We start from the raw sequence: 13,857 nt of genomic DNA on the forward strand, positions 1-13,857 counted from the left end.
CTTCCTGGTAGTAACCTTGATGGTGATGAGTCCAACGGGGACCTCTCCAAGAAGTCATGGGGGAGGCTTCCCTAGGTACCTTATTTGTCATTTGGATGTAGGGTATTGACTACTTGGAAATTCCTTCCACTTTTTCAATGTCTTACGAAGGCAGCGATTTCCAACTGGCCTTAGTGAATCTTGAGGAGATTCTTGAGACATTGCCCATAGAAGTGCCTCCTGTAGATGGGAACCTCGAAGACCCCATTCTAGATGAGGAATCTGCAGAACCCATTCAATCTAAGTGATGTCGTAAAGGCAAAGGCAAAGCCTGCATTGTGTCTGTGGCTCCTCTAGTTCTCAATGATTTTATTTGGGAGATAGATCAAAGGCCATATAAACTAAGCAACTATGGTCTCCTTGAAGCATATTCAACTGATGGAGGAGTACAAAAATTTTTAAGAATTATGTGGCACCGGAGGTCATTTCTTGGGGCATCAACATCGCAAAGTCTGGATGGCTTCGAAGCTTGGAGTTGGGCCCATATCTCTTGCGAAGCTCAACACCCACCTAGGACTTATTTTGTTGAATTTTGCATCAAGGCTGGATCACTCCCTTGCAGCTCTTGCCGGTTGCATACAAGCTATTTATTGGGTGGTTTGTATTTTTTAGGTCCCGGGGACAAACTACTCTAACCCTGAGAGATATACTACATTTCTATGAATTAAAACTCCAACCCATGCATGAATATCCTACAAAAATTGGGTTTTACTGTTTCTAGAAATACAAACATGCAAAGTGTCCCACGAAAACTTCTTCTCATTGCCCAGACCATTGCGAGTATTGATTTTGCACAACAGGGTTTCCCATAAGGCGTGTTGCAATACTCTCCTTGGACTTTAAATTTCCAAGTATAATCTTTCACTCCTTTTTATTTTTATTTCCTTCATTGACTTGAAAGATGACCCTATTACAAGATCTAACTCGGATTTGTTTCTTGCAGAGTCTTTTCCCAGAATAGAGCTCACGGATGAGTTAAGGCAACAAATCACTTTCTATGAGCCTTTCTCAGAGGAGGAGTAGAGGGTAAAGTTACTGGTGACCATTGAGTTGTTACGCCAATACGACCTCATAGCCACATTCCAACGCCTTCACAAAGTTAATGGAAGGGGTCAACCTCAGACCCCTAGTGACCTCAAAGAGCACACTTCCTTTGAACTGTTGGTTGCGATAACAAAATTTGCCAAGGATGAGGAACTTCTTATAGCTGCCTGGAATAGTCACCATCTCAAACCCCTCGCGAAAGAAGGGGAAATCTAGGCTAGGTTCTAAGCGGCATATCCAGATACGAGCAGTTATGAAGCGAGTACTTTGGGAAGAGGTAATCAGCCCTTCCGCGTAATTCGTAACCCCAATCTATTTTAGCTATTGTTGATAGACGAAGAGGGTTTTGCCATTCTTTCCTAAGTCGAGATCCTCGTAGATATGCAAGGAAGGATTACATTGATAGGGTAAACCAACTAGTTAGGCACTATAAGAACCGAGGATTCCCCCAAGCATTGTTAAAGTGGGTCCTTTCCGTACTATGTTCTTCTCGAACATCAGGGAACATGACAACTTCATTGATCGGGAAGAAGTAACTGTTGGGTTTTATGCCCTAAATAAAAATCTTTACAATCTGATTAGTTATCAATATAAGAAATTTGAAGTGATTGATGTTTGCATGAATTTTACATGCTAATGGTTTAATATGTTTATTACATTCATACACACAAAATCAGTTAAATCCAGATCATATGTTTATTCACAATTACAGTATCGTCAACACAGTGGAATGTGATTGTGATCATATGAATCAAAAGTTTTGGTCCCTGTTTCATCAGTGTTATTGGATTTACACTAATGTGATAATCAGCGATGATGTGTACTTACACTTGGAGTAAGTGTTATGTTCTTTCCAGGGCATTAGTAAAGTATACTAGTTTCGAATGTATGGAGTATACATTGGACAGGACCGATATTGCAACTAAGTTAAGATATTACAAACTTACCGTTATACATATCTTTCCAAGTCAATATCAGTATTTGATCTTAAGATTAAAAGAATCTAAATCCTGATATGCTTGGGCTCAACTAAGGAGTGCTATTCATGTTCTTTGATTTATTAGTTAAGTGTTAAGTGATAATAAATATGTTTATTTTTAATGGATAGTATGAAAAAAATTAAGCAAGTTAGCCTTTTACAGAACTCAATTTCGATTTTATTTGAATTAGTTATGAATTTTTGAAGATTTTATTCATGTTCTTTGATTTATTAGTTAAGCCTACTTTTGGGTCAGGGTGATACGTATATTTTGGGAACATGATAGTATGATTGAGTGGGAGTGCTGAACATAAATATGGAATCTATAGCTTCTACTGGTGTATAGAAGTCAAGTGATGATTCCCTTCGAGCTTAGCAAATAGAAGTAAATGGATGAGCTCTTGTTTAACTGACTAATTATTAGATCACTAAACACCATTTACAGGTAGCTAAGTGTTTTAAGGGGCAAAATACATTGAGGGGTGAGAACGGTAAAGAAATCCCATCTCGATGTAGATCATCTATATAGAGGATCTTTAAATCACAATAAGATTATAACAATGGTTAAATGAGATAGTATATTGATATCGTGGAACATACAATATGCTCTATATAAGTCTGAGAGTGCAATTGTAAGTTCTAAGAGTGGATTCAACGAAGAATTAATAAGTAGGAATTTACTTGGTAAATTTGGTTCACTTATTGGAAGCTCAGCATATAGATCCATGGTCCCCATTCTAGTTGAGAACATTCTGCTTGTAAGACTCATTAATTGATTCGTGATTGATCAATTATAATTCTAAAGTTAGACTATGTCTAATTTTATGAATTTTCACTAAGCAGGGGTGAAATTGTAAAGAAAAGAGTTTTCTAGGTTTATCTATTTATTAATGGACTTTATATGTCTAATTAATAATTAAAATAAATAACAATATTATTTAATAATCTATTTTAGTTATTAAATAATTAGTTTTGGCATTTAAAAGGTTAGAATTGGAAAATTGGCGTTTTTGAGAAAATAGAGATAAAATTTGATAAAATTGCAAAATGAAGTGAGGCCCATTGCTACACCATGGCCGGCCACTTAATGTGCTTTTTCAAATTAATATTTTCATTATTTTAATGCCAAATAAATCCTAACCTAAACCTAGTAGTTGCCTATAAATACAAAGTGATGGCTCAGTCAAATAACAAGATTTTCACAAGCCTTTCTGACAAAAATTTCTCTCTTCAGAAAAACTGAGCCTTCCCCACCTTCTATACCTGGCCGAAATCCCTCTCTCTTTTCCCTTCATCTTTTTCGTGACCCTAGTGAAAGAGTAAGTGCCCACACACAGCAAGCAGTAACTCAATCATAGATTGGAAGACTGTGAAGGATCAAACTTGAAGAAGAAGGACATTCGGGCTCAGATTATGATTATACTCTGCTACAGAAAGGATTCAAGGGTTAGAGATCTGAGTTGAAGGAGACATTAATTCCGCTGCATCAATGTAAGGTTTTCTTAACTTTATATGTGTTTAATTTATCGTTTTAGAAAGTTCATATTTAGGGTGTTTAAACAACATACTTGTGTGTAGATCTAAGATCCTGGTAAAATAATTTCCAACAGTAACTTTGTTTGTGAGAGGTGAACCATATAATAACACATTCTATAGTTGTACTCACATGATGTCTTTACTTGAAACCATGTGATTTGCGTTGTTATTTTCTACATTTTTGACTGATTTGTTTGTTGTGGTGTTTTAATTTTTCCAAATCTGCTTGAATCCAGAATGATTATTGATCTGATGAACATGATCAAGAAGGTCAATGCTGCTGTTGAGTTTAAGGGGCAACAAAAGAAAACCCAGACCAAAAAGCCAACTAGGTAGCCAACCCTTCGACACCCGACTTAAGATTAGAGATTCTACCAAGACCCGATTAACCCATGGAGGGGGAAGCAGTGGAGTGGCTAAAATGGTGGCTCCACCTAACATCGTTCCTGACAATAGGGAGCCCATGATCACCTCTAACAAAGAGGACTTCACGGAAGGAATGGTGCTCCCAAAGTCAAGTGCAATGTTAAAGTGTGCAACCACTGCTCCCCCTCATGGAAGGGGGGACAAAAGAGCCAAACATTCTACCCCTGGAAACTCTGAATCTTCTACAGCGGGAAGTCTTCCTGATGGGAACCAACAAACACCCTTGTCGACCAAACCACCAATTAACAATGCCAATGACAGGAAATTTGTCCTTGTGACCCCTAACTCTTTGACCAAGATGAACTCCAAATAAACACACAGCCAATAGAAAACAATCCCTCCAGCTTCGGGCAGTCAAGCCATTTCTACCTAAACTTCTTCTGTCCATCCAACCAAACCAGCCCAAGGCCTCCAAACATATTTTCCCAACATTCTTCCTCTGCCATTCAAATTTCATGTGAAGCCCACTCATATTGGGGTAGAGGGTTTGGTGTAGGTTCAGAAGGTGGATGCCTATTTGAAGCAAAGGCTAGTAGAGGAGCAAAGGGTGCTCCGGTCCCGGACTGACCAGCTATCCCCGGTGATGAGGGTTAAGATTACTGAAGGCATTCTGAACCTAGGGTATTTAGCTCCCATAATTGACCGCCCACCAATGAGTTAGAAGTTGGTCCCTCATCTGGGCAGGGACTTAGAACCTTTCCGTGCTGAAGCCATGGAGGACATGCGGTCAACGTAGCGGAATTGACTACTAAAAATGGGCTATCATTAGTTGTTTTGACCCTGTGCTCCTAGCCAACACCTCAAGACAACAAGCCACTTGGGTATTTCCTGTTACCACTTTTACCTATTTCTATTTCTTAACACAAAATGTCATTCTTATCCCTCAATGCTTTAAATTGGTTCTAGATAGCCTTCTTTGTGGAGCGGACTTTCACGGAGATGCAAATGATTGATGTCAAACTGGACCTTTCCCTAACTGCCCGAAAAGCTCTAGAACTCAAGGTTGAAAACATCAAGAAGGAGTGATGAGAACATTAGGGCCAATGAAATAAGTCAAGTTCTAGTTGGCCCAAAGACGAGGGCGCAAGCAAAGAGATTCAAAGAAGAACTCAATAACTTAGTCAACAGAGTTTTAAAACAAGAACAGAGTGCAGTCAACACTGAAGGAGAACAAAGATTTGTGCTGCTCATCAAAGTAGACTCAATTTAGACCCAAATTGAGCTGATCACGTTTTTCAAGGAATTTGGCAGCTTTCCTTTTCGATTTTGTTTCCTTTATTCTATCTTTGTTTTATTTAGAAAATTGTCTTTTGTTTAGTTTCCTTTTTTATTGGTTGTAAGGTGGCTATATAAAGCCTTGTAAAGACTTTGGAAAATTAGAATATTTTGGAATAAAATTTTGAGAGGTTTTCTTCTTTAGTTCTTGAGAGAACTATTCAAACTTATCTAAGAGTATCCCTTGTGGCATTCAACGTGACTTATCAAATGAATTTCCACCACCGTTTGTGGCGTCTACCTTCATACCAAGGTTCATGCATAACTAAGCATTGGGTCGCGGTTGCACATCCAAATTTTGAGAATTCTTAGAGTCTGCCATATTTGGTATCAAATTTCCCAAAATCCCACACAAGTGTTCCAAAAATCATCAATTCTTTTAGTTTTCATCAGTGTTCGTATGATTTGTTGGTTGGAATTGCTGCTTGAATCCTTTCTTGTAATGTTTGCTTAGTTTTTAAAGAACTTAAAGAAGAATACGAGTGGAGAAAGGTAGAGGTGTAAGCTTATTTCAGGGTAAAAGCCATCAAATTTGATTGAAAATACGAGTGAAATTGAGTGACAAATTTTTTTTGAGTGAAACACGTGACGGAGAGTGGTGAGGTTCTGCTATATATGTTCTAACTTTGTTTTTGCATAATTCAATCATGTCAAAAGTTCCAGAAGAAAATATCGGTAATGAAACTACACCATCTACGGTTCCAAATCTACAACTTCAAGCTTTGATGGGGGAGATGAGGAGGATGATGAGAGAAGATTGTGAACAAATACATGTGAGGTTAGATAAGGTAGAAGAGGCAACCCAATAGAGTCCACGGAGGAATAGGGTTCACCAACAGGATGATAACGAAGTAGATGGGGATGAGATAATTTCTAATGAAGAATTAGATGGGATACCAGTGGGTAACCATAGGAGGTTTGGTCGGGATAGAGAAGCTAGGAACTACGTAGATAACTATTTGGCAAATCTAAAGATGCAAATTCCTGCTTTTCAAGGAAAGAATGATCCTGAAGAATACCTAGAGTGGGAGAAGAAGATTGAATTGGTGTTTGATTCTCACAACTAAATTGAAATGAAAAAGGTAAAACTTGCTGCCATTGAATTTACTAACTATGCTATTTTTCGGTGGGATCAGTTGTGCATTAATAACAGGCAAAATTGAGAACGAGAGATTAACTCTTGGGAGGCTATGAAGAGGGTGATGAGGTGGCATTTTCTACCATCTCATTATGATCGAGACTTGTACCTCACGTTGCAAGGTGTTCTTCAAGGATACAAGAGTGTTGATGACTATTACTAGGAGATGGAATGGCTATGATTAGAGCAAATGTGGAAGAGGATAGGGAAGCAACAATGGCAAGGTTTTTGAATGGGATGAATCGAGAGATTGCTAATACATTTGAACTAAACCATTATGAGGAATTGGAAGATTTGGTGCCTATGGCAATCAAAGTTGAAAGGTAGCTCAAGAAGGGTAGTTAGAGCTCAAAACCAAGGCCGAGTCTAAATAATCCAAATACAACACCTTGAAGATCAAACTTCCCAAAGAAAGAAGGCGAACCGAGTTCATCCTCTACACTCAAACCAGCCACGACAACTACAACTTCTCAAGGAAAAACAACCCCTATTTCATCTCAATCTAGTGCGATAAAGTGTTTCAAATGTTAGGGGCGAGGACACATAGCTAGCCAATGTCCAAATAAGAGAGTTATGGTCATTCGGGAAAATGGTAAAGTAGATTCTGAAGATGAAGAATAGTTTGTTGATATGCCACCATTAGAAGATGCTTCTATAGAAGATGAAGAGTATGGGCCAGAATATGGTGACATGCTTGCACTAGTCACCAGACGAGCATTAAATTTGCAAGTAAAAGAAGAGGAAGAAGAGGTACAACATGAGAACATTTTTCATACTCGTTGTCATGTGAAAGACAAGGTATGTAGTGTGATCCTTGATGGGGGTAGTTGTACTAACATTGCAAGTTCATATATGGTTGAGAAGCTAGGACTTCCAACGCTTAAACATCCACGTCCTTACAAGTTGCAATGGTTGAATGATAGTGGTGAAGTGAGAGTTACCAAAAAAATTTTGGTATCTTTCTGAATTGGCAAGTATGAGGATAAGGTATTGTGCAATGTGGTCCTACTGCAAGTTGGACACCTTCTTCTAGGAAGACCTTTGTAATTTGATCAAAAACTCCACCATGACGACTTCACTAACAAGTACTCATTCATGTTCACTCAGCTAACAGTAACTCTAGCTCCTTTGACACCAAAACAAGTGTATGAAGATCAAATGAGATTGAAATATTTGAGTGACCGAAAGAATTTGAGTGATAAAAAGAAATTGAGTGATAAAAAGAACTTAAGTGAGCAAGAGAATGGGAAAAAAGAGAGTCCAAGATAGAAAACAATTGAAGCAAGTAAGAGAGAAAATAACAAAAAGAGTTCTATCAATGAGATAAAAATAGAGAGGAAACAAAATAATTTGTTTGCAAGAAAAAGTGAGATTACGCAAGCTTTGCGTACAAAACAACCAATGATTTTGTTCGTTTACCAGGAGGCTCTTTTAAGCACTAACCAACTTGATTCTTTGCTGCCTAGTGTTGTTGTTTCTATTATGCAGGAATTCAAGGATGTGTTTCCCGAGGAGGTACCACATGGTATACCTACAACCATTGTATCCTAAGTTCTTAAGTTATTCTTTGAAAACATTGTGGGAAAAACTCACGACAAAACTTTTGTTTTCTACTACTTTTCATCCTCAAATTGATGGTAAAAAAGAAGTAGTTAATAAAAATTTATCCACTTTATTGAGGGCTATCATAAGTAAAAATATTAAGACTTCGAAGGATTTTTTACCGCATGTTGAATCTGTTTATAATCGTTCTATGCATTCTGCTACTAAATTCTCACCATTTGAAATTATTTATGGTTTTAACCCTTTGACATCTTTGGATCTACCACCTTTACCTGTTTATGAGCATTTGAATTTAGATGGAAAAAAGAAAGCAACATTTGTGAAGCAAATTCATGAGAGGGCACGACTCAACATAGAGAGAAGAACCGAGCAATACGTAAGGCAAGCTAACAAGGGTCGTCACAAGCAGGTTTTTGAGCCCAGTGATTGGTTATGGTTACACATGAGGAAAGAACGATTCCCATCCCAAAGACGTTCCAAATTGCTACCTCGACAAGATGGTCTGCTTCAAGTTCTTGAAAGGATCAATGATAATACATACCGTCTCGATTTACCTGGAGAATATAATGTTAGTGCTACTTTTAATGTTTCTAATTTGATCCCTTTGATGCAAGTGAAGATTTGAGGACAAATCCTTTTGAGAACACTAAGGCCAAAGAAACAAGTGAAGTTCTAGTTGGTCTGGTGACGAGGGCGCAAGCCAGGGATTGTTTTCTTGTTCAAGGATGCACCTCTCCATTATTTGTGTTCAGTGACTTTTACTTTTGTGAAGTTGTGCTTTAGGAAAAATGGTTTAACATGTTGTAGATTTCAGGCGTTATTCCTTGCTCATGAATTGGGCTAAAATTGTGATAGTGTTGCAGCGTACTTTTCCATACGAACTTCATCCATAAAAGCCTAAGGCCACAAAGGCTTTTCACAAATTTGGGGGTCCAATTTTACACACTATGAACTTTAGACAATATCTTTTAAGCAAGACAAGGCTAAAATGCACATGAGTTCAGGCAAGGCCTACCCATTTTAACGAATTCAAGAAATTTAAAACTTTAAGCGATATATTGAAACTTTTGAGAAGGGATTCAGGTGAGTCTTTCCCTTTTATCGAAATTTTGGCTGAATACGCTTCTAATTTCAATGTTTAGAGTTATTTCAACCTGAAGAAGGAGTTGAAGCGTATTTTTCCTTTTAATGAATTTTGTTGAAAATGTATCTTGTTTAAGGTTTGACTGTAAGCTACGATAAAAATTATGCATATGCGTAAGCAAAGTAACTAGTCATAGCACACTGTACGTTTTTGGGGCACATGTGGCCATAGTACCCCCTAAGTGAGCTGAGAAGTTTGGACTTCTCCAACTTCTTGGTCACTTGTTTAAAACATAGCTTGTGACTTAAAATTGTGAAGCGTAAATTTAAATGTAAATTGGTTCTATTTTCATTTCATTATACCCAAAGGTTGTACATAAAAAAGGTAATTACATAAAAATTTACACAAAGCTCAATGGACTTCATCAAGGCTGTATCATTTTTGCCTATTTATAGTACTAACGTAAGTGGTTTGCATTCTAGGCATGAAGGACCCTCAATCAATCCATACTTTTGAGCTAAAGAGTTCCTTAGCCCACTTTCTCAAGTATTTCTTAAGGGCCTTCCCAATTTGGGCCAACTACCCCCACTCCCGATTCTTGCAAAGTTGGGGATACTCTCCTTAAGATGAGATCTCCAACATCAAATGTACGACTATTCACTTTAGAGTTGAAGTGTCAGGCAATCTTCCCTTGGTAAGTTCTTTGAATAAATCCAATGATTCTTGGAGCAAGGAATGGTTTTGGGAAGGGTCGTAAGTATCCCATCGATGAGACGGGACAGTGGCCTCCACAAGTATTAATGCTTCACACGTGTAAGCCATTGCATAAGGCATGTGTCCTATTGAAGTTCTCTCCGTTGTCTGGTAGGCCCAGCAAAGTCATGGAAGTTCTTTTTGCCAGTGAGCTTTGTAGGCTTGGAGTTTCTTCTTCAATGTAGTTTTCAAAATCTTTTTCACGGATTCCACCTACCCATTGGCTTGTGGCCGGGCTACAGCTAAAAAGCCTTTCACGATTCCATGATGGGCACAAAAGTCAGTGAAGTGCTGGCTATCAAAATGTTTCCCATTATCTGAGACAATCTTGTATGGAAGTCCATATCAATACACAATATTCTTAATGATAAAGTCCAAGGCCTTCTTGGACATGACGGTGTTCATTGGTTCTACCTCAATCCGCTTGGTAAAATAGTCAACTAGGACTATCGCGTATTTGACTCCTCCTTTGCTTGTGGGGAAGGATCCTATTTTGTCTATCATAAAACTACAAAAGACCATGGACTACTCATAAGTGTGATCTTAGTGGGTCGTGCAAGCAGAACCTTAGCATACCAGTGACATTGCTCACACTTCCTTACATACTCTATGCAATTCTTCTTCATTGTGGGTAAAAAACACCCCTTGTGAAGAATTTTCTTGGAGAGACTAGGCTCGTAAGTATGGTTTCTACAAAAGCCACCATGAATCTCATGGATCACTGAGCTAATTTCTGTTCGAGCAATGCACCTCAAGTATGGCATTGATACTTCTCGACGATAGAGTTTCCCATCCATAATCACATAACGGGAGCCTACTACTGGACCTTCGTAGAAGTTGCCTTGTCCTCTGGAAGCTCTCCAGAACTCAGGAAGTTGTAAATGGGTGCCATCTAGGAATAAGAGTTGTTAACCATGGAATTTACCCCTGGACCTCAATGCTTGGTTTTTCCAAATTTAAAATTGGGACTATTCTGTGTTGAATGATCGCAGGATCTGTTCCAAGTTTAGCTAGCATGTCCACGAATGAATTTTGGTCTCTTGGAACCTGGCAAACATTGTAGCTATTGAATCCTTGCAACAGTTGCCGGGACATCATAATGTATGAAGCCATTTTTTTACACTTCATCTAGTATTCACAAAAAATCTTATTCACCACCAGCTAGGAATCACTGTACACTTCCATCTATTGGGCCCCCACTTCCTTAGCTTATTTACGACCTGCCAGCAAAGCTTTATGTTTTGCTTCATTGTTAGAGGCGCAAAAACAAAAAACTTAAAGCACTCTAGAGCTAGTGCCCTTGTGGGAAAAATACGAATGACTCTGGCCCTAGCTCCCTTTTAGTTGGATGCTCCATCTACATAGATCTTCCATGTTGGCAGTTCCTGAGCTGGATCTTCCGGAAGGTCATTTAAGCTTGAACACTCTACTATGAAGTCGGCAAGGGCTTGGCCCTTAATAGATTCTTGGGGCTGGTACTATATATCAAATTAGCTAAGTTTCATGGCCCATTTAGCAATCTGCTGGAAGACTCCGGCTTTTGAAGCACTTGTTGTAGGGGATGATTTGTGAGTACTTTTATATCGTGGGCATGTAAGTATGGCCTCAGCTTTTGAGACAAGTTAGTAAGCAAAATATTAGTTTCTCTACCATAGGATACCTGGAATCCGCACCCATCAATCTTTTTCTTACGTAGTAGACAAGGCACTGGACCTTTTCTTCCTCTCGCACAATTGCAGAACTAATAGCATGATCAGACACTACCAAGTACAAGTATAAATCTTATCCTTACATAGGCTTCGATAAAATAGCAGCCTTGGTCAAAAGGTCCTACAATTTTTGGAAAGAAACCTTGCACTCTTTAGTCTACAAAAACTTCTTGTTACCTCGCAATACCTTGAAAAATGGTATGCACTGATTTGTTGTCTTTGAAATGAACCGGCTGAGTGCAGCTATCTGACCAATAAAACATTGGACATCCTTGTGTTTCTTGGGATAAGGCATGTCGATAAAGGCTTTGATCTTCTTTAGGTTTGCTTCGATTCTACACGAGCTGATAATGAATCCTAAAGCTTCTTGGAGGAGACTCCAAATGTACATTTCATGGGATTCAGCTTAATCTAGTGTTTCTTGATTACAGTGAAAGCTTCTTCAGGATGCTGACCATGTTCTTCAGAGGTCTTCGATTTCACCAACAGATCATCCACATATACCTCCATGTTTCACCCTAACTGGTTTTTGAACATTCTATTGACCATCTACTAATATGTGGTTCCAGCATTTTTATGAACCAATGGCATCACCTTGTAGCATTAAATGCCTTTATTAGTTGGTAAGTTGGTGTGTTCTTCATTCGCAACGTGCATTTTGATCTAATTATACCCAGAGTAGGCATCCATGAAGGTGAGAAACTTGTATCCAAACGTGGCATCCACCAATTGACCTATTCACAGAAGTAGAAAGAAATCTTTTGTGCATGCCTCTTTCATGTCGATAAAGTCTATGCACATTCTCCATGATCCATTAGGTTTCGAAACAAATACTGGGTTTGCAAGCCAGACCGATAATGCTTCTTGGAGAAAATCATTATCGATCAACTTGTCTACCTTTGTTTTCACAGCTTCCAATGTCACAGGATCCAAAAGTTGACACTTCTAGTGGACTAGCGTTACGTCTTCTGAATTTTCAAAGCATGGAAAATGGTGTTACGATCAATCACAGTCATATCAAAATGGCTCCATGCCAGCATATCTTGATTTATTTTGACCGTGTTTATGATGCTTTCCCTGATGGATGAGGGTCGGTTTCTTCCCATTCCGATAGTTCTCATGTGATCTTCCTCACTAATTCCTACTTCCTCTACCTCCTATATTGGTCCTAGATTCCTTTCAGTCTCGATTTTTTGATCTAAATTGTCATGAAACTTTTCTCGAATAGTTTTAATATCCATCAAGTCTTCTATTCTAGGATCAATAAGGGCTTCTTCCTGAATCATTAACTCTGTCTGTGTCGAGACATTATAGAAATTTTTGGCGCTCTTGTGACCTATGTTGAAGCTACGGTCTCTCTAAAACCACTCATGAATACTATGCAAGGTTGGACAGTGAAAAGGGTGGCAGCAGATTTCCTCTTACGCGGTGAGAAAAACATGAGCATTGAAGCTTTGTTTTTCTTAATGATTTCGTGCTTTTTGTCTCTAGTTTTCATTTCTAGGAGTGAAGAAATGAAACTAAAGTTTGGAAGAAGGATAAATGACCTTTATATAGGCTCTAATTTTATTTCCCCCCAAGAAACAGTTAAATGGAACATTAATTCCCATTAAAAGCATTATGGGGAAATAGGAATAGAAAAAAAAGGGGAAACCATGACTGTGTAACCGTCAGCATGTTTCCCAGAAAGCACACTTTTAAATTTCCATAATGAAGAACCAATAATTAATAGTCAGTTGAAGAGATAGAAGTGTGACAGTCCATTTCTGCACGGTACAACTTTCAATGTGTTAAGCACGTGAGGACCACATGCCTGCTAGCATTGGAACATGTATTTAATGTCCCAATCTGTACAAATGCTCATACGGGGACTTGGGAGAAAATGTTATCCCAATGTTTTCACAGCTAACAAGGCCCTTACACGTTGCATAGTCCAGCCATCTCATCGACCCTGCAGAGAACCTCTGGGCAAAATTATGCCTAGCAGGTCTACATAAAGGGTAACAGCCATAAGCTACCCAAAATGTCTGCAGCAGCTTCTACCCGAATACTCAACATGCTGACTAGATAAAATGGGACAACACCCTTTAAGGGTTATTTTACAAGCCAAGTTCATAAAGAAGGCAAGTATTAAGGGATTTAACCTGATGACCAACATGATGGACAAATCTAGCACTTTCAGGGATGCTGGACAGAGATATGAGATCCTTTATTTCGTCGCCATCAAGCTTCCTCAAATATCTATAACTGAATCCTACAAACTCAAATCTAGCAAATTTATCCAAGAATAAAGGAGCTTTATCAAATCATA

At 38.5% G+C, this 13,857-nt stretch overlaps 1 protein-coding gene across 1 annotated transcript; it reads right to left on the reverse strand.

Annotated features, from left to right (window-relative positions):
• Window positions 1–10,050: 10,050 nt before the first annotated feature.
• On the reverse strand, window positions 10,051–10,634 carry LOC133036044 (uncharacterized). Its single transcript, XM_061112514.1, has 2 exons — window positions 10,404–10,634; window positions 10,051–10,164 (listed from the first exon to the last, which is right to left on the reverse strand). The coding sequence occupies exons 1-2, from the start codon at window positions 10,632–10,634 to the stop codon at window positions 10,051–10,053; spliced, it is 345 nt and encodes a 114-aa protein (XP_060968497.1).
• Between the last annotated feature and the right edge of the window lie 3,223 nt (window positions 10,635–13,857).

The sequence above is a fragment of the Cannabis sativa genome, chromosome 3 (assembly GCF_029168945.1).
Source record: "Cannabis sativa cultivar Pink pepper isolate KNU-18-1 chromosome 3, ASM2916894v1, whole genome shotgun sequence".
NCBI lineage: Eukaryota > Viridiplantae > Streptophyta > Magnoliopsida > Rosales > Cannabaceae > Cannabis > Cannabis sativa.

What these genes read in the sequence shown, in the direction of transcription:
- LOC133036044 (XM_061112514.1), bottom strand. Translation starts at nt 10,634, where the DNA reads ATGGATGGGAAACTCTATCGTCGAGAAGTATCAATGCCATACTTGAGG. An exon ending in AATGTCACTGGTATGCTAAG is followed by an intron (nt 10,165 to 10,403) that starts GTTCTGCTTGCA and finishes CTTCCATACAAG; the next exon opens with ATTGTCTCAGATAATGGGAA.